This window comes from Eleutherodactylus coqui, chromosome 10, assembly GCF_035609145.1.
Source record: "Eleutherodactylus coqui strain aEleCoq1 chromosome 10, aEleCoq1.hap1, whole genome shotgun sequence".
Classification (NCBI taxonomy): domain Eukaryota; kingdom Metazoa; phylum Chordata; class Amphibia; order Anura; family Eleutherodactylidae; genus Eleutherodactylus; species Eleutherodactylus coqui.
Genome location: NC_089846.1, coordinates 15665305 through 15684867, shown reverse-complemented (window position 1 = coordinate 15684867; position 19563 = coordinate 15665305). Strand labels below are relative to the sequence as shown.

At 48.4% G+C, this 19563-nt stretch overlaps 1 protein-coding gene across 6 annotated transcripts in view; it reads left to right on the top strand.

Annotated features, from left to right (window-relative positions):
• KCNT1 (potassium sodium-activated channel subfamily T member 1) overlaps positions 1–19563 on the top strand; it is a 295306-nt gene that overhangs the window by 183063 nt on the left and 92680 nt on the right. For all 6 annotated transcript variants that reach the window (XM_066580376.1, XM_066580375.1, XM_066580374.1 and 3 more), the window contains 6 exons: positions 6820–6899; positions 14185–14284; positions 14604–14648; positions 14790–14838; positions 16432–16491; positions 17189–17263. In XM_066580376.1, coding sequence (XP_066436473.1) covers positions 6820–6899; positions 14185–14284; positions 14604–14648; positions 14790–14838; positions 16432–16491; positions 17189–17263 — 409 coding nt within the window. The remainder of the gene's footprint in view (positions 1–6819; positions 6900–14184; positions 14285–14603; positions 14649–14789; positions 14839–16431; positions 16492–17188; positions 17264–19563) is intronic.

Sequence of the window (19563 nt, the reverse complement as noted above, 5' to 3'; positions counted from 1 at the left end):
AATGCACGATGTATATTACAAAGTGCATTTATATGGCCATACAGAAGTGTTTAACTTTACTTTATTTTGCGGGACAACCCCTTTAAAGGAATACATTTTGCTTCCCTGCAGTCACCACTAGGGGGAGCTCACTGTATACCGTCTTTGTATTGAGTTCAATGTATCAACACTACAAAGCTCTTAAGCTCCCTCTACTGGTGGTTGTAGACAGTCAGAATATCTTTTTTTTTAAAAGGAATTTGTCCTTTCTTGTGAGCCCCATACACTAAAGTAATGGGTTCGTGGGCTCAGAGGAGATGAGTGGTGAGGCCGGGAATGCCTGTCTTATACGCCTTCATCAACGTTCCTTCACTGCTTGCCCACAAATCCAACACTCCATGTGGGAGAAGTAGGGGGAACAATGAGGAAGGTAAGTATGAGGGCTTATTCACATGTTGCGAAATGCACAAAACGTGCCTGGCGCATGCGCACTTTTTAAAAAAAAATCTTTTGCTTTCCCACAGCTCCGCGGCATGTCTACAGTGACAGCTGCGGTGTGCCGCGGATCTGACTGCTTCCATTGACTTCAATGAAAGCCGTCCGTGCAGGATCTGCCGGAAAATGGAGCATGCTGCGATTTCTTCTGCATACGGGGAAAAAACACATCTGCATGCTTTTCACTGCTTTGCGGGCACCCATGCATCCCTATGCGCGGTTTGACTTGCGGATCTCCCGCACGCGTTCTGGAAATCCAATCCGCCCGTGGACATTGGCCTAACTGTTCCACGGCTCTGGTTGACAGCTGTAGAGAACTTCTAATTAGACTGCTGGGGACCCTAAAAATATAGCAGGTTTTTTACATCCCTCTCCCTTGCCCCTAACTAGTGCTGTAAAACTCCTGATAGAGTCCCTTTAACTCACTGTCTGTGCAGAGGATTTGGAGCTTTGTATCAGGTAAAACGGATGTCCAGCCATTATATATACGTATTAGGAAATGAATCGGCACAGAATGTTGGACCTAAAATCATGGCGTTAGCAAGTGGACAGCTCTGTAAGACCAAGAGTGGCAGATCGCCATGTCATCCGCTCTGACTTCTGGCTTTGATGCCTCCACCACCTGCTGGTGGACCTGATATCCTTCAGCTGTTGTCACTTGTGTCACTGAATGTAAACAAGGGAATTCGCCGCGGTCATCTGAGCCGCAGACCATCCTCCCGCTGACGGGTTTCTGTAACTTCACGGCTCGACTAAAACTTCTTTAGCCATTTTTTTGGATTTCCGCGGCCGCTTCTCCTGCAAGTGGAGGGATGATTGTGATGACAGATGGGGAATATGTAAGTCCGCATGACGGCGTATATTAAAGTGACTCATCACACCGCTGGCGTCGCGCTCCTCACTGGGGAATAGCTCTAATAGTGAGGGTTTATATAAACTTTACTACTTTGGCCTGTAAAGTACCAGCTAGATGGCCGTAAACTGAACGGACCCCGTTATGGACAGTTAGGTCTGTAGAGCGCCACCTGATGCCCGCATGAGACGCATCCGCGTGGCCACTGGGTGCCGCTTTTCAGCTCCCATAATGGAGCAGCGCAGATATGAACGTACCCTGAGGAGTTTCCACCCCAAAACTGAAGGCTCCGGTCTGGATGGAGCTAAATATCTTACTGCTTCCCCACTGCAGTCCAGAAAGCTGAGGTTGATGCTGCTGTTTGCATGGTTGTTCCATTGTGCTTATAAAAGGGTTAATGCTGAAGACTCATTATCATGGCCGACCTTTACTACATGCCATCCATGAGGCCACTAGCCTGTCAGGGGCATCGGCCGGATGTAGGCTGGGGGCAGTCGCCCCCTTAGGTCCATCTGTCCACATGATCTTCCTCTTGTGGAGCTACATGAACCCTTTCCTCCTGGCTTTCTCTTCTCCTCTGATGTTCCCAGAAGCTGCTATCAGCGCCTCCACAACACAATCACTTAGTTCTGCTACTACATTTATGTCATGAGCTTGGTTCTGGGGCTGCATCCATTTGCTGAGGTTTGTGCATTATTTATGGGCTAAGCTTGGTTCTGGTGCTGTATTTATGGTATGAGCTAGCTTCTGGTACCTTATTTGTTCACTGAGCTGTTCTGGTGTTGGTTTGTGGTATCTTGCTGCTTTTTACACAAGCAGAATACAGGCAGATGGCTATCAGTGTAATATATGTATTTTTTTAATGTTATGCCGGGGGCACCAAACATTCCACGTAGGGTGGCATCTCACCAAAAACCGACACTGACCACTTCTTCTAGATTGTCAGTATTGTAAGCCCCTGCAGGAAACATTTTCACCCATCATTTGTTTTTTAGGTCTTTAACTGGAGCTAGACTTTACAGTGAATCTCCCCCTTTTATTACCATTTTATGTGGTCACAATTCTAAATTTCCTGCCTAGTTAGTGAGTTAAAAAATAAAATGTAATTCTGGTTGTCTGCAGCCACCACTAGGGGGAGCTCACTGCATACAGACAACTTATTGAGTTTTATATATAAATGGTATGCAGTGAGCTCCCCCTAGTGGTAGCTGCAGACAGACAGAATTGTATTGTTTAACTCTATGACTCTGCAGGGATTGGACCCTAAATATTGTATATGTGAGACAGATGAAGAGGCTGCAGCTCTGAACACTCACAAGTCTGTATCACCAACACGACCCGCTGCAGAACCCCATTAATACCAATGGCACCTCTTAGGGCTCATGCCCCTGGGCATATGCGTAAAATGCTGCAGGTCTCACCGCAGCGTTTTACCCATTTTGCAGTCATACACTCTACCGAAAGAGGCCGCGAATGGCTGCCTTTTGCTCTGCGCATGCCCAGGTATCACACACACACACACGGACATATTGCCACGGCATAGAGTGGCATCTGTTGGGTGATATGACGAGTTGGCTGCTAGTTCCGGGGTATAACTCCTCATATATCATACGTCGGTATCTTCATCCATCTAGTCGGCATTCTGTAGCCTTCTGTGTAGAAGTGCTGAGCGCAGGCCGTTCTGTGAAGCGCTGCTGCAGCACTTTTCTCATAGTCGCACGCAGATGCTGATGTGTCTGCCATGCTGACGTGCCCTGTCACCCCGCATCACTTCTGTACACTTACTGTCATACAATTTGCTGAACCTCTAGAAAAGCCATGGCTCTCCGATCAGAGCCGCATGCATGACTGGCTATAACAGAGTGGCTTGTGGCTACCTGTATAGTCAGAGCTCTGGTCAGTGACGTACATACCGGAGGTCGAGCTAGCAACTGCTATGGGGCCCATGTTGATGGGAGCCCTGCCCTGATTGCTGCGTCACTGTCATCTTATCTACCACTAGGGGGAGCTCACTGCATTCAGACTTGGGCCAGGCTCACACGATCATGTGGTCACAGCACATTACATGCACAGATTACCGAGTACCGATCTCCCATAGGCGGCCATGTTGCCGCTCACATGAATTGCAGAAAATATGTGTGCAAGAAAAATCGCAGCATGTTCTATCTTGATGCATATTATGCGCTCATACATGCCAAGATAGTGCATGGCGATTGGCGGCACACAGTAAGTACGCAATGTCGCTGCATACTTGCTGCGTACTTGTCTCTTGCTGCGCCCGCTCAGGTATTTCCATCAACCCCATGGTTGGTTGGTTGAGTAGATTGATGGTTGCATGGGTGGTTGGACTCAGCCATAGTTGTTTGGCTTGATGGATGGAATCATTGGTGATTGAATGAATGGTTGGCGGATGGATAGCATGAGGTTGTTTTGGTTGGATGTTGATTAGTTGGATTGATGGCTTGATAGCTGATTGGATGGTTGTTGGGTAGATTGACAGTTGGTTATATGGGTGGGTGGATTGATCAATAGTTCTTTGGCTTTATGGAGGGATAGTTGTTTGGCTCGGTAGATGCAATCATGGATGGTTGAGTGGATGGATTGCACAATAGTAGTTTCGATGAATGCAATCATGAATGGTTGACTGGGTGGTTGGATGGATGAATTTCACGATGGGTATTTGGTTGATTGCAATGATGACTTGATGGAAGCATGGATGATTGACTTGATGGACAGCTTGGATGATGGAACAATGACTGGATGGAACAATAGATGCCATTTTTCTCCACAGAACTAAGGGTGGCTTTACATGGGACAAGTGCTTAAGCACCCAACAGTCATCCCAATGATAATCCTTCCTGTACTTTCACAGTGGAGCGATAAGCTTTCACTGAAGTGCGGTGGAGCGCTCTGAGATCCAGGGTAAACATAGATGAGGGACTACCTGTTTACAGAGGCCTATAGTTACGTGATTTGTAAGTGAGCTAAAAACCAAGCGACTCCGAAAAGTGAGCGATTCTTGCCCAGTCGCCCTGTGGAGTCCCTTGTTTATACGGACTGACAGTTGTCCTTAATTGTTATTTTGAGTGATTACTCGGATGACCATTGGCCCGTATAAAGCACCCCTAACCTCCAACCATTGTGTACTCTCTTAATGGACAATATCTACAGCCTCACCCCAGTCTATTATGACAGACTATATTAGATGTGTCTGTGTATAGATTCTGGCTTGGCTTTCAATTCCCAATCATTGTTACAAGGCTTGTATAAAGAGTCTAACATTGACTTGCAGGAATGCTGCCTTCCAATAGGTGGCGCTGCAGCTGTATTGTTCCATCTTCCTTATTTGCAAGTATTCAGCAAATGCTTATATATAAGATGCGTTTCTTGTGCTCAAGTCTTCTCCTGGTCTACAGTCTAGATGTTCTCAAGGACAAGGAGTAATGCAGATATAATAAGTACTTCTTGTCGTACAGTACCTGTGCAGCCTTCTGTTGTCAAATATTCTTTCGCCGTCCCTTTCTTTGAGGACGCGCTGCTGTCTTGCATTTGTTTCCAGATCTCTGAGGTGAATTCTGGGACCTGACGTTTTATTAAAGTAATTGAAACAGACTGCTGAGGTGAAGCGCGCCGACTGGCGGTACCACTCACTGCCAGTTACAGTTTATGTCGTGTTTTCTGGAGACTCTGAGAGAACCGGGCAGAGACCAAAACGAAATGCAGGGAGTTTTATGTGTGATGGCAGCACAGAGTATTTCAGGAGTTGGGTGTGCTGACCTGTGTTAGGTATAGCAAACAGGTCTGCTGCTCTGCCCTGTTATCTGAGTTTGTATTTATTTTGCTCCAGCATCTCCAGAGTTAACAGCTCCTTATTCCTGCACCCAGCTGGAGGCTGTTTGCCAAACACTCCAGTATATGGCTCCCTCAGATCTAGTATCCAGTGCTTCTGGGTTGTTGTTCTTCTATGTCGACTCGTGGCTGCTGCTCCTGCAGTCTCTCTGTGACAACTGAGCTGTAAACTACTTGTGCTTTACCCAGATCTTCTGTTCCTGCTCACATCCTTGTTTCCTGTTTCTGCTTGGTACGTTCTGTTCCAGTTAGGGCCTAGACAGGGTTATTCAGCGCTCAGTTTCCAGCTCGCGGCCGTCCTTATTGGAACGATTACTCTGCTCCGTTAGGCAGGGACTTCATTACCCCACTCCAGCTCAGGGCTAGCTCAGTCCCAGTCTCTGCCTCGTACCAAGCTATGCACTGAGGAGTGAGCATCCGGTCTCTGGGTCAGTCCTTCCAGGTGGTGTCCCCTGCTAGGAGGGATGACACAGTGGTTCCACATCCAAATACATAACAACCAGCTAGGGAGAGGTGACCTATCCCTACATGACAGAGTCAGTGAGGCGATGGAGACTAGGAAGCAAGACATAGCAAAAGTGTTCCTCTGCAGCACAGAGTATTTCAGAACATAAGTGCTCATGGGTTCACTGACCGCTAAATATAACAGATGTAGTAGAGCTGTATTTGTCGTCTGACTTAATACCTACCTATTTAATAGTTGCCTACTGGTAGCACTAATCACGCTGTATTAAATATTTTTACATATTTTCCACCTTTCGAAATATAGACCACACCCTCAAAATGTTCTCGGACCAATCCCATTGAATTGTGACTAGTGCAAAGACATAATTAACAGTCGAAGTGCCCTATCATGAAAAAATGGGCATCTGCTACAGTGATGCCAATGACGGTAGCTGGTGTTTGTCCCTGTTGCCTGTTCATGTACACAGAACCGACCTTATCTTAGATGGCACCCTATGCAGATTTTTTTTTCGCCCACGGTGCAAAGGAAATCCCTATATATATTGCCCTGATAGGCAGTCTGCCTATATTCTGCTTGGGCAGAAAGCAGTAATATAGCGGTGTGCCCACACCAGAACCAATCAGTGAATAAATATAGTACCAGAACCAAACTCATAATACAGCACCAGAAGAAAGCTCAGTACATAAAATAAAATAGCCAAACCAAGCTCATAACATAAATACAGCACCAAAACCAAGCTCAGTATGTAGATACAATATCAGAACCAAGCTCAGTATGTAGATACAATATCAGAACCAAGCTCAATGCATTAAATACAGCACCAGAACCAAGCTCAGTATGTAGATACAATATCAGAACCAAGCTCGATGCATTAAATAAAGCACCAGAACCAAGCTCCCCAAAAATATTAAAAAAGTATTCCAGGAGAAAAGTCGGGTGTCGGGAAAGTCTCCTTGATAACTCTCATTAGTAATCTTGAAATGACTCTGCTACATATTAGTGAAACAGACCTCTTTGTAAAGGGTTGGTATCGTGTGAGCAGGCATTGGAGTATTCACCAGTGATGCTGATGCCCCAATGTACCCCCCCACCTCCGGCAATGACCCGAGCACTGTGCATGTTCCTGCATCTCTGTACAGTCGCGGCTCCTTATCCCGTGTCTTCTTCTCTCTTACAGAGTGCAAGTTGAATTTTATGTTAATGAGAACACCTTCAAGGAACGCCTCAAACTCTTCTTCATCAAAAACCAAAGATCAAGTGAGTTCTCCTCGATTATTATCATTAGTATTGATGTCTTGGGATCAGAAGGTGTGATTGAGGTAACACAAAGCCTCCCATTATAAGCTGTGGGATCCTCGCCTGCACCCCCCCCCCTCCCCGCCCCTCTATGAAGCCCTTATGCACTAAGAACAAAATATTTACGAAAATGTAATGCCACAGTGTAGAATGGGTTAACAGCTCCTGCTGTGTGGGACAACCTATAGTCTTCTACTGCCATCTACTGGTGCTGAAGAAGTAATGCATGAATATCCCATAGTAGTGCGTGCCACATTTGTTACAGTGTAAATGGAAGATGTTACAGCGCCTCGGCGCCACCACCTGTTACCGGTAGAAGGTAGTTTGCTTAAAAATAGACCTTTTAGCAAGACTGGGAATATAAACAAAAGCCAGAGACTTCTGCAGAAGGAATAGATAAAAGTTGTCACTTACGCACTTTTTGTGACTTGGATGCAGCTGCAAGGCGTTAATCTGTTCACTCACTTATGCATATACCGCTCTCCAGTAGTCAAACGGTTAACACTACCAAAGGCTGTGAGGTTCAGAGCCGCAAGGACTGAGCTTATTAAAGTTTTAAGCTGTAACACAAAAAGATAAAAAGAAGACAAAAGACAAGCAAAAAGACAGAAACCCTAAACTTCCAGCAAGTTCTTAAAGTCTCTGCCCTCGAGGCCGGGATGAAAAGACTGAACAGATTTCAGCTTGCTGGCCTCTAGGGTTTAGGATTATATGCCCAGTCAGGTTACAAGGCCGGTTAAAAGGTCGGACATTGATTTATAGGAAAGGTACCTTGTAATAGGGGGCGCCGTAGAGGCATTGTAGCATCTCCTATATGCAGAGGAGCGTGCATGGTCTTTCATGTATCTCCACTCTACCTGCCGGCCCACGTTTAAATAGTAGGACTTCCGCTGTGTTTGCAGGCGAAGGGCACAACCTGCGCACTCTGTTGCTGTTTATGCTCGGGCTGCACCAAAGCGTTTTATTTCTCACTGTGATGTTGCTGTCCACAGGGGCGCACCAAGTGGCTCCAGATATTCTTCACAATCGTTCTGGCCAAATTATTTTTTCTTAATTGCTACATGCTGGGATTTCAGAGTGGTTTTTAACCCCTTAGTGACCGGCCTGTTTTGCACCTAAATGACCCAGCTGTTTCCTTAGGTTTTTCATCAGCATATTACAAGTGTCATAAGTTTTTACATTTTTCATCTACATAGCCGTGTAAGGGCTTGTGTTGTGCGGGACTAGTTGTAGTTTATAATGCCACCATTTTAGGGCTTACTTAGACAACCATATATCGGCTCGGTTTTTACGCCGAGCCGATATACAATGTCCTTGTCTGCGGGGGGGGGGGGGGATGGAAGAGCCAGGAGCAGGAACTGAGCTCCCGCCCCTTCCCCACCCCTCGCCACTATTTGCAATGGGAGGGGCGGAGCTAAGTGGCAGGACTTATCTGGTTGTTATCTGGAACAACAACAGTAACAGCGATACAGAGTTATAAGGTTTATTTATATTGCTTATCAATGGTTTTGCACACTAGAAACAATAATAAAACCCAATAGTTTCTCCATCGCCGCATTAAGGCCCAAAGTTAACGGGCGGATTTTAATTATAAAATCCACGCATACCTTCCGCATGGGAGATCCGCAGATCTAGAAGCATCCGTACGGCAATTTAATGCATGCGGATGTGATTTTTTTTTTTTTTTTTCCCGGCGTGCGGATCGCACGTGCAGGAAGAAATCGCAGCATGCTCCATTGTTCTGCGGATCCCGCAGGGATGGCTTCCCCTGAAATCAATGGAAGCCGCCATATCCGCGGCTGTCACTGTGGCTGTGCCGCAGATCTGTGGGACAGCAGGAACATCCACTGGGCAGGAGAAAGAAGATCCGTCCGCGACTGAGGAGAGCCCCGCAGCGTCCAGACAGGTGAGTAAGTGTCATTTTTGGTCTCATGACTGCGGGCACGGTGGAAACCGTTGCGTGACTCCACACTTGGAAACCGTGCATGCCCGTGGACAGATACTTGCGGCTGAATCCGCACCACGGATCTGCAGCACATAGCGCCCATAGTATGCTATGGGAAATCAATTTTTCCTCAAGCGGAGGAAAAATCACAGTGCATTCCAATTTGAATGGCAGAAAGGTTGCAAATTCCAGGGGATGACGTGGGAAAAGCAGGAGTTATAAAAAAAATCTGTACTGCGCATGTCTGACGGCGAGCCGTGTGGACCATCCGCAGAAGAGATGAGACTGAAAGCCAGCAGGTACGCACATCACATCATTCCAAACCCATGACTTTATTTTCCCACCTACGGAGCTAGGCTTGTTTCTGGGGCTTTTACGCACTAGCGTTTTTTTTAACGTTGCGATATCGCAGCGTTTTTTTCAGTGGGACTTTCTAATGTTAAAATCGCATCGCCCAAAAATCGCAATTCCTATTGAAAAAAACGCAGCAATATCGCAGGGTTAAAAAAACCCGCTATTGGGTAAAAGGCCTGATACTGTCTATGTAAGAGGCTGCGGGAACGGAGGAATAGAGCTGAGCGAGAAGGAACAGGAAGTGAAAGCTGGATGGAGGCAGCAAAGCTGTAGACGGAGGAAAATAGTGTGATTTTATAGCGCTACAAAGTGGCGCAACTTTGTAGCACTCCTTTGCCGGGATTTTCAGGGGGGCTTGAAATATAAGCCATACTACGAAAATAACCCCTAGCAGATGACAAGGGGGGCTCCTCCTGTCACACTTCGGCACCCTGTAATTTGACAAAGGCCTCCGTGTCTGACGTGTAACTCAGCCTATTAGACCCCATCTCTGACAGAGTCTAATAAACTGATGTCATACCAGAGTCGTAACTTGAAGCTCCGGGCCCCAATGCAAAACCTGTAACAGGGCCCCCAACTATAATGCTTTATTCATAGTACTGGGCTCCCTATATGAAGAAGAGAGGCCTGATGGGCCCCCCAAGGCTCCTGGGCCCGGGTGCAACCGCATTCCCTATATCAGTGATGGCGAACCTTTTAGAGACCGAATGCCCAAACTGCAACCCAAAACCCACTTATTTATCGCAAAGTGCCAACACATCAGGGGGCGGAGCTTATCATGACGTATGATTTTTACGTCCGTCGTTCTAAAAAAGGGCAGGGCCACTTCAAAATAGACCAGGTGCAGATTCGGACTGCTTTTTGGATGTGGAAATGCTGAAGAATGTCCTCAGTGGAAATTTCTGTAGCATTTCCGCATCCAAAAAGCAGTCAACATCTGCATCCTGTCTATTTTGAAACGGTCCTGCTCATTTCCGCCACATGTAAACATCCCCCAGTGGTAATAGTGACACCCCACAGAGGCCCCCAGCGTAATAGTGACACCCCACAGCGGCCCCCAGTGTAATAGGGACACCCCACAGCGACCCCCAGCATAAAAGTGACACCCTACAGCAGCCCCCAGCGCAATAGTGACACCCCACTCCATTCCCCAGCATAATAGTGACACCCCACAGCGGTCCCCAGCGTAATAGTGACACACCAGTGCGGCCCCCAGCATAATAGGGACACCCCACAGCGGCCCCATAGTCTGTGCTTCAGCTGCTCCATGTCCTGCTCTTCAGCTGCTGCCGCCGCTCACTCCAGCCTCCGATAGCAGTGGCTGTGTTCATGCTGCCGGCGCTCCATCTCCTGCTCTCCTGCTGCCAACACCGTTCCCTCCAGCGTCCCTGCAGCTGTTGCCGGCGCTCCACGTCATGCTGCTGCTGCCGACGATCTCTCTGCTCCGTCCGCCGCTGCTGCCGCGATCCCTCTGCTCCATCCACCGTCGCTGGCTGTCATCATGGCACCGCCTGCAGCTAACGTGATGCCGGCGATTCCTCCTCCGACGCTTCCCCTCCTAAGGCCACATACGCCCCCAGCCTATCAGAAGCTGGAGGTGTTACAACATGTCAAACTCCTGTATTATGTCGCCACCCCTATCTTCCGGTGGCGACATAATACAAGAACACCGGGGAGCCATGGCCCCTGCCGGTATTCACAAGTGCTGAGCGTCCGATAGCGGTGCGTGCCAACAGGGAGGGCTCTGCGTGCTGCCTCTGGCACATGTGCCATAGGTTCGCCACCGCTGCCCTATATCTACACCCCTGGTCATAGGCATTGTAGAATGCACAACACAAGTAATGCAGTGTACTATTCTAGCAATCAAACAATTGCATCTTCAAGTCCTCTTGAGGGAATAAAACAGCGTCAATAAAAGACCTATGAAGTTTTTTTTTTTTTTCAATCCAGTTTAAAAAGAATACACATTTTTTTCTCGCAAAAAGACGTTTTAAATCGGGATTTCACGCCCGGCCGATATACGCTGACCCTCTCTGCAAGGGGAAGAGGCGGAAAAGGCCGGGAGCAGTGCTCTGAGCTCCCACCCCCCTTTCCACTGCTTGCAATGGGAGGGTGGGACGGGGGCGGAGCTAGTTCTGCCCCTATCCCACCCCTCCCATTGCAAACAGTGGTGAGGGGCGGAGCTAAGTGCACTAGCTCCCGTCCCGCCTCCACCCCTTGCAGACGGGGCAGCGCATATCGGCCGGGCGTGAAATCCCGACCGATATACGCCCATCTGAATAAGCCCTTAGGACAATCTGAAACGGCTGAGAAAATCATGAGAGATTTGTGCGTCGCGAGACCCACAAATCTGGTATGGATATGGGTATTTTATCCATTTAAAAAGGGGGTTTTGTGGGGAAAATGTTGATTTTTTTTTTTTAATTGGGCTTTATTTTCTTTTTACCTAAACTAGACATTTTTAGTCCCTCAAGAGGATTTGAAGTTGCAGTCGTTCAATCACACGGATAGTACACTGCATTACTTGTACAGTGCAGTCTACTGCGCCTATGACATCAGCCTATTAGAGTCTGGCAGAGGCAGAGCCTGATAGGCTGAGTTACATGGCAGACATGGAGGCATTTGTCAGACTTGGAACTTATTGGTATCTTGGAGTTACATTGTGCAGTGCCAATCAGTGACAGAAGGAGCCACCTAGTCATCTACTTACAGGCTGCACTAGGTATTGATATAAGGGGTTAAACTGCAATGATTTGAGGTTTCTCCACAACTTGTGGTTGGAGCAGGAGCCTGGCTGTCAGTAGTCTGACATGCCATGATGTATGTACCGGTTTACAGCCCATTAGTAAGGTCAGTATAGAGGCATATTGGACGTCACTAAGGGGTTAAGGCACAAATAGAGCGGTCACTCAGGGGTTAAGCCCATATACAGAACTGCATATATGATCCAGTAAATCTGATTTCCAGTCACTTGTGTTGCAGAAGGCTTATAAACGTACAGAACTCCTCCCGAGACCCGCGGGGACAAAGGGATAGGAAAAATGAAGAAAAAGTCGAAAACGGAACAAAGCGAATTTATTTTAGTTCTTCTTCTTTCGGATTACTTAGTTGTAAAGATGTAAATGACAGAAGGGGTTAAACCGCCCCCCTCCACCACGGAGTAAATCAATCCCACATAACACGCTTCCTATGACGGCAATGGCGCTATTCACTCACCGTCTTTCCTAACCTTCAATTCAAGGTAATAATGTATCACGACGGCGAATTACCCGGCGCTGTGAATGGCTTTAATAGGGTACAGACAGCTGCGGAAAGTGCTGGCATTGTCCTCCGTCTTGTTCTCTCTGTGGCTGCAAGATTAAATCCTTCACAAGGGGGTAAAACAACATCAAGGTGACCTACATACACCTCTGCGAGGACTTTATCATTAGCGCCGGCCGTCTGGGTCACAGTGGGGCTCCGTGACGGCTCAGACTGTCGCCTGCTCATCCTGCCTTATAGATCCTTCTGTCTGGGGGAACGCTGCGTGACGGAGGCCACTGGGGTCACCTGAGGTCCTGGATGGCGGGTCCGCTGTGTTATATGGGGGTGTAGAACTGATTGACAATCTAGTACTAAGACATGGGCGCCTCCTGCTGGATCAGTAATGAGCAGGGCGGACCATACGGGCATGCAGATGGGCGCACTACTCGTGGCTGGCAGCTGGGTTCCATCAGGTTAGATTACCTATCTTATGGTGCTGTTATATGATCACTACATACTGGCATTATTTGGGCACTATGTAGCGGTACATGGTAAGGCATATGGTATACAGGGGAGGCTGTGTATACCATTCTAGTATTGTTAGTCAACTGTTGTTTAACCCCTTAAGGCAAATGGGCGTACATATACCCCCTCCAGCAGTGTGGAATGTATGGAGCAGCTCCACTAACAAAGAAGGTGGATAGCCTAACCTATCCAAAGACCCCATAGTAATCATATAGACTATCTCATCTGGTATTGCGAGGTATTGCAGGATATAACACTTGTGTCCTGCAGTGTCGCTCTCCGGGGTGCTGAACTCGTCCCTGGTGCGGAATATGAACTAAAGAAGTGTAATGGGGCAAACACCGGGCATCACTGACAGATTAGGACCAGGCTAATACCCAGATCAGGGGAGAGACTTGAACAAGTACTTAGCCCTCCGGTCCCGGGATGGTACGGGGGTGTTAGTGTGAACCACTGCTGGCTTTGGGTTAAATGACGCCCGGTGAAGAATCTTTTATGTTGCAGTGATAGGACTTCTGCCTGTTTTCAGCTTGTGCAAACAGAAGCAAGATAGCAGCATGCCCACACCAGAACAGACCAGGGAATAAATACTGTACCAGAGCTAAGCTCATACATACAGCATCCCAACCAAGCTCAGTACATAGATGCATCTTCAAAACCAAGCTCAGCACATACATGCAGCCCCAGAACCAAGTACCTAATATAAGTACAGCAGCAGAACTAAGAGATTGTGTTGTGGGGGCATCGAGGGACTGACAGCGGCGCCTCGGAGCATCAGAGGGGGGTGGGGGGGAGACAGGGCCAAGAGGACTGTAACTCCATAAGACACTGCCCATAGAGGAAGATCATCATCTGGCTGGGCAGTTCTAAGGAGGGGCAGATCATCCCCATCCTAAATCTGCCTGGTGCCCCTTCTTCCCCCCCCCCCCCCCCCCACAAGCTGGTGGCTAATGCCCTGTGCAACCACATGGGTCCATGTAGCCAAGTATGACCATGGTGTGAACCCACGTCATGAAGGGGTTGATTTCCGCAACAGGACCCTAAAAAAAAAATCCTAGAGCTGTTACAGCATGCTGGCAGTTGTAGTTCTAGAGGGATTCAGGTTGATGTCCTCTGTTTCAGGGATTGCGGTTTATTATTGTTGTGATTACACTGACATGCGGCTTTTTCTCTTTCCAGGCCTGCGAATCCGTCTCTTCAATTTCTCCCTGAAGCTGCTTTCCTGCCTCCTGTACATAGTCCGCGTGCTGCTGGATGACCCAACGCAACGGTTTGGTTGGTGAGAGTCTGTTCACATTGTGTCTAACTATATACTAGGAGGTCGGTCCGGGGTGTAACTGGGGCAGTGGTGGGGCATGTGCCCTGGGCGCCAGGAGGGGTGCCAACAAGCTGACGTGACTTGGGATATTTATATGCAAAGCTTAGGATAGATTCGTGGCTCTCGGGACAAAGTGAAAGTGGACTCAACACCGAACTGTGCAGTCAGTCATTACCTGCAAGCCCAGAGCATGCAGAGACCCCGCACTGAGCGCCTCCCACAGGTGGTAATTGTAAGAGCGTTCTGAAATACCCTTTTTTCTCCTTTTTGCATTTTTCAGCTGGAATTGTGAGAAGCAGAATAACACGACTAAATCAATAAACTGGTGAGTATAAGGCGAGGCCGGAGATCCGTGCCGCTAACGGGAGGTAGTATGTGTAGCGACCAAATTATGGACGTCATCGTTCTAATACAACCTGCACATTACTCGTCATTAATCAATCATATGCGTCCCATTGTCTTACAGGGATCCAATCATCTGGGTGGACAGGAAGACGCCGCTCTGGGCTATTCAGGTAAATGACCAGAATTCTGCTTTATTTATCACATCAGGCCATAAATAATGGACAAGTCACATGGGAAGTATTCAGTCTGACAGTCTTACAGGGTTTGTCCCCCATCACAAGAAAAAGGATCTGCTCTTTTTCTCCTTGAAACAGCGCCACCCTTGTCGGTAGGTTGTGTCTGGTATTACAGCTCAGCCCAGTACATTTAAAGGGGCGTTCTGGTTACCAGATGTTTTTTCAAATTATTACTCATCCACTGGATGAGTGAAAACTGATAGATCATTGGGGTCTGACCACTGGGACCCCCACCGATCCCAAGAACAGGGTCCAGTTTCCTCTGTCCTCCTGGTTGCACCCGCCGCAGTGAGGAGGAGGTTTAATGGAGCTATGGCCATGCATGTACAGTGCTGCTCCATTCATTTTCAGTGGGACTGCCAGAGATGGCCGAGAACAAAGCGCTTGGCAATTTCCAGCAGCCCCATGGAAATGAATGGAGCGGCACTGCGTATGTGCGACCTGCACACTATTCCACCTGGAAGTGAGTAGGAGGAGGAAACGCGAACCTCATTCTTGTGATCATTGGGGTCTCAGCAGCCCAGTGGATGGGTGGAAACTTGAAAAACAACCTGTAAGCACAGTACCCCTTTAAATGATGCAGTACTAAAGCCAGCCATCAGACAAGGGTGGTGCCATTTCTGGTGGAAAAAAATATTGTTTTTTCTAATCCCTGACAACTTTTTTTTAAAGGGGCAGCTGCAGGAAATTTGCGCTTTCCCTCTCCCATACCTACTGTATATATTGCCCCATATAGAAACTGCTCAAAAAAATACATGAGGTGCTACCTGCAGCCCCGTCAGGTTGCACAGGTGGTTCTGCTCCTCCAGGATGGGACATCCATACAGGACAGTCTCAAGATCCTGGAGCAGATAGCAGGACACGGCCATTACCCGAGGAGAGCTGGACAGCCACCATCCTCAGGACAGGAGGAATTGGAAGAGCTCTGCCAGAACCCTATATAATGCCCTCAGCCGCTACTGAGCACACTGTCATACACTGACTCAGTGGGGAGGTCTGAGGGTCCAACGTCCTATAGTGGGACCTGCGCTCATAGTCCAGCACCTTGCAGTTTGATTGGCATTCGCCAGAGACACCAGAATTGGCAGGTCCACCATTGGCGCCCCGTTCTCCTCGCAGATGGGAGCAGCTTCACACTGAGTATGTCTGTCATCCATTGATATCTGACGTGTAATTTAAATGTCCCATTCATTTTTGGGGGTCCGTGTCTTATAGCTTGTTCTTGAGGTGCCGAGACGGGCGTGAATACTATTGTTGAGCTCCTTGCTTGGGAGTTCCTTCTGTTTGTTCTCCTAAGGATTTCGGAAGTCGCTGAGAAAGTCGCGGTTTTGGATTAGCGTTCCATCAGTCTCTTGTCAGTGTAGCTGGTAGCTGGCGGCTCGCAGGAGACAGATTAACTATGGACATCGTCCAGCTCCGCACCTGTAATCCCTCCGTGTAGAGCGCAGCGTGGAGGTTATAGCAGAAGGTATCGGATGTGATCTGCTTATTAATCCCCCGTATCATCTGCCTCTCCTCGTCTTACAGGTCACGGTGGCCATCATCAGTTTCTTAGAGACCATGCTGCTCATCTATCTCAGCTATAAGGTAAGCCTTGTACGACTCCAGCGTAGAGTGATGTGCTGCACTGGAGGCCCAGCCTGGTCCTGCTGCAACCTGACCACTAGGTGGCGTGTGCGACAACCCTGGAACTTCATTCACTAATAATGCTACACCCATTGAAGTAACCGTGAGGTCCTGACCTATTTATTACTGACCCCGTTCTCCAGTCACATCCAAAGCAGTATGCAGAATTCTGCTATCTACACAAGCCTTGCAATGCACTGCATTCTGGGTTATGTATTGGATGGGGGGGGGTTCTACCATAAAAGTACACTAAACCCATGCTTGTCCTGTACAGACATTGAACCAACAGTCTATAGCAGATCTTCACAGCAGATATAGCAGAGCTGAGTTTGTCATATAGCACTCACGGTCAGTTTATGATCTGCGGTTTTGCACATTACTGCAAAGCAAAAGCAACAAGGTAATCGCTGAGTTATCTCGGCTCTGCTACATCTTTGCACAGTTTATACTAGTGGGTTACATTTTTTTTCCTCCTGTCAGTAATTCCCAAGAACACCCTAGTCTCTGCCCAGCCTAAAATGGCTGATAACAGGGAGTGCTAGACTATATTCGGCTCCATGGTAAATGATTGCATTACCGTCCCTTGAAGTGATCTAATCATTATAGTGATATAATGTACAAGTTGTCCTGTGATTTATATAATGTGTTTAATCCACAGGGGAACATCTGGGAACAAATCATCCGGATCTCCTTCATTCTGGAGATGATAAACACGGTTCCGTTCATCATCACAGTAAGTTTCCTGCCCCTCTTTATAGAGAAGGGGTCATCTCAGCACAGCAAGGGTTAATTCTATACAAAGTCCTGAGGGGTCCTCCGTCATATAGGGGTGATGATATCCGTGGTGTCCTGGCTTGGGCTCTTCCCTTCTATAGTGACGTCCGCTCCCCCAGGGGGTCATCCTCCCAAGTTCTGGGCCATCAGGGGCCGGCGGTACTAACCATGGAATTGTGCTGCTTCCCCATGGGTCCCGGCTGTCTTACATAGCAGGAAAGAGGCTCCGCATCCTCCCATGTGCTTCCCATTGGTTCGCCTGTCATGGCCCTTGTCTGCAGCCTGGTTATTGCTGCGGCCGTCCTCATCTGGTCAGGTGGGAAGGAGAGACGATGTCCTCCGCCACACAGGCACCTCTACAGGTCATGCAGACAACTATGTCAGTGGCAATGGTCGCCACTCTTCCCGGCAAGTCACACCGCTGGAAGGAGACTTCCACCTGGTCCTGCTCATCAGCCTCTTGCCCGCTGGGCTCTTGCCACAGCAAAGGGGTGAGGGCAACTGTGCCACCTGCACCACGCTAACAGCCCAAAGCGGCACCCTTTGAAGTCTATATGTAATGTTAGCGTGTCGTACAAGGGTCTGACACTTTACATGTTGCGTCCTCTGTTCGCATCGTCTATATCTGCTACTTTGGCGCAGCAGCGCCGCTCGTATGACTAGTAGGGGAGGTGAGCCCCTCCGCTCTCTGAGGCCATGGTCACACAGGGCGGATTTGCCGCACAGAAAATCTGCAGCGTTTACAGCAGCGATGGGGATGAGATCTTCAAAACCTCAACCACACTGCAGGAAACATCTGCGCCAAACCAGTGCAGAAACTGACCTGCGGTGTGGAAGGTAAATCCACGGCATGGCCTTATTAGCCGCGGATGTGGTGCAGAAAACGTAAGGATTTCTGTCATAGACTCCAATGGAGAGGCGAAATCTGCACCCAAATCCACAGCAAATCCACAACAGTAGCTGCAGATCTGGAGGGCCGAAAATACACAGATAGCGCCCATGTCCACGGGCAAGCATGGATTCCAGGGGAAGAATCCCGCAGCGGTTTCCAGCCGTGCCCGCAGCCATGAGGCCAAAATTGACATTTTATTTACCTGTCCGGACGCTTTTTTTGTTAAACTCCTGCTTTCCTCCAGATCGGCGGCACAGCCACAGTGTCATCCCGGCTGTGTCGCGGATCGGACGGCTTCCACTGGCTTCAATGGAAGCTGTGGAAGCCATCCGTGCTGAAAAAACGCAGAAAATGGACTCTGCTGCGGTTGTTTTCCCCTGCGTGTGATCCGCTGCACCAAAATCCGCAGCATATTTTCTACTGCGTATTTTGGTGTAAATTCACACTAATTGAAGGGTGAAGTCTGCTGCGGATCCGCATCAAAATCCACACCAAATAGTCAGGATTTCTTCACAGAATTTGATGCGGATTTTTATGCAAATTTTCCTCAACGCGTACGCACCCTAAAAGTGGATTTTGCGTGTAAACCCGCCCGTGGGAATATACGCTTCTAGTCCAAAGCGGGGATCCTCCTTCATGATGCTGATCTGAGACGGAGGTTGTCTCTGTAAGCTCCGCAGTAAGCTCTATAGAGCTACGACTGTCCTAATGAGCGGCGATGCAAACCCGTAACCAGTACCTGCGCCCTCCCCTCCGGGTAGAATGGCGCACGTTCCCGTTTCGCTCCTTCTCCAGTCGGATGCTGAAGAATAGTCATTTTGTGTCTTTGAATGCGGAGAGCTGCAGGCTGTACATTACAGGTAATCGGAGTGCATGACGCCTGCCGAGCCGCGCTACTGTATAAACTTCCTTCGCCTTTGTCGGCGCACTTTTCCCACGCAGTCTTTATTGTTCTGGAGCCTTGAAAATCCCGTCGGCTGAGAAAAACACGATGTGAATAAAACAGAGCCTTCAGCGGGCCAATTTTCTTAACTAATTGACTGAGTGGCGGAGCAGGGAGGAATAATTACCATGAAGCTAGAAGGTCGCTCGCTGCCGCATTCACCTGTTAGTTAGTTTTATTTATTTTCTTGCCACTTTACCGATGGCCTATTCTCGGGGATCGCACCCCATCGCATACCGGCCCATCGCCATAGAATACGAGGGAGGGAAGATTAGGGTAATTTATGGATGCTGCAGCGATTAGCGGCGGTCAGCCTGTTGGAAAGCGAAAGCAGGAACCAGATTGGTTGCTATGGGTAATAAGGCACTTATATCATGACATGTGCACGTAGTTGATAACGTGTCCCTGCAGTCATGGGACTTGT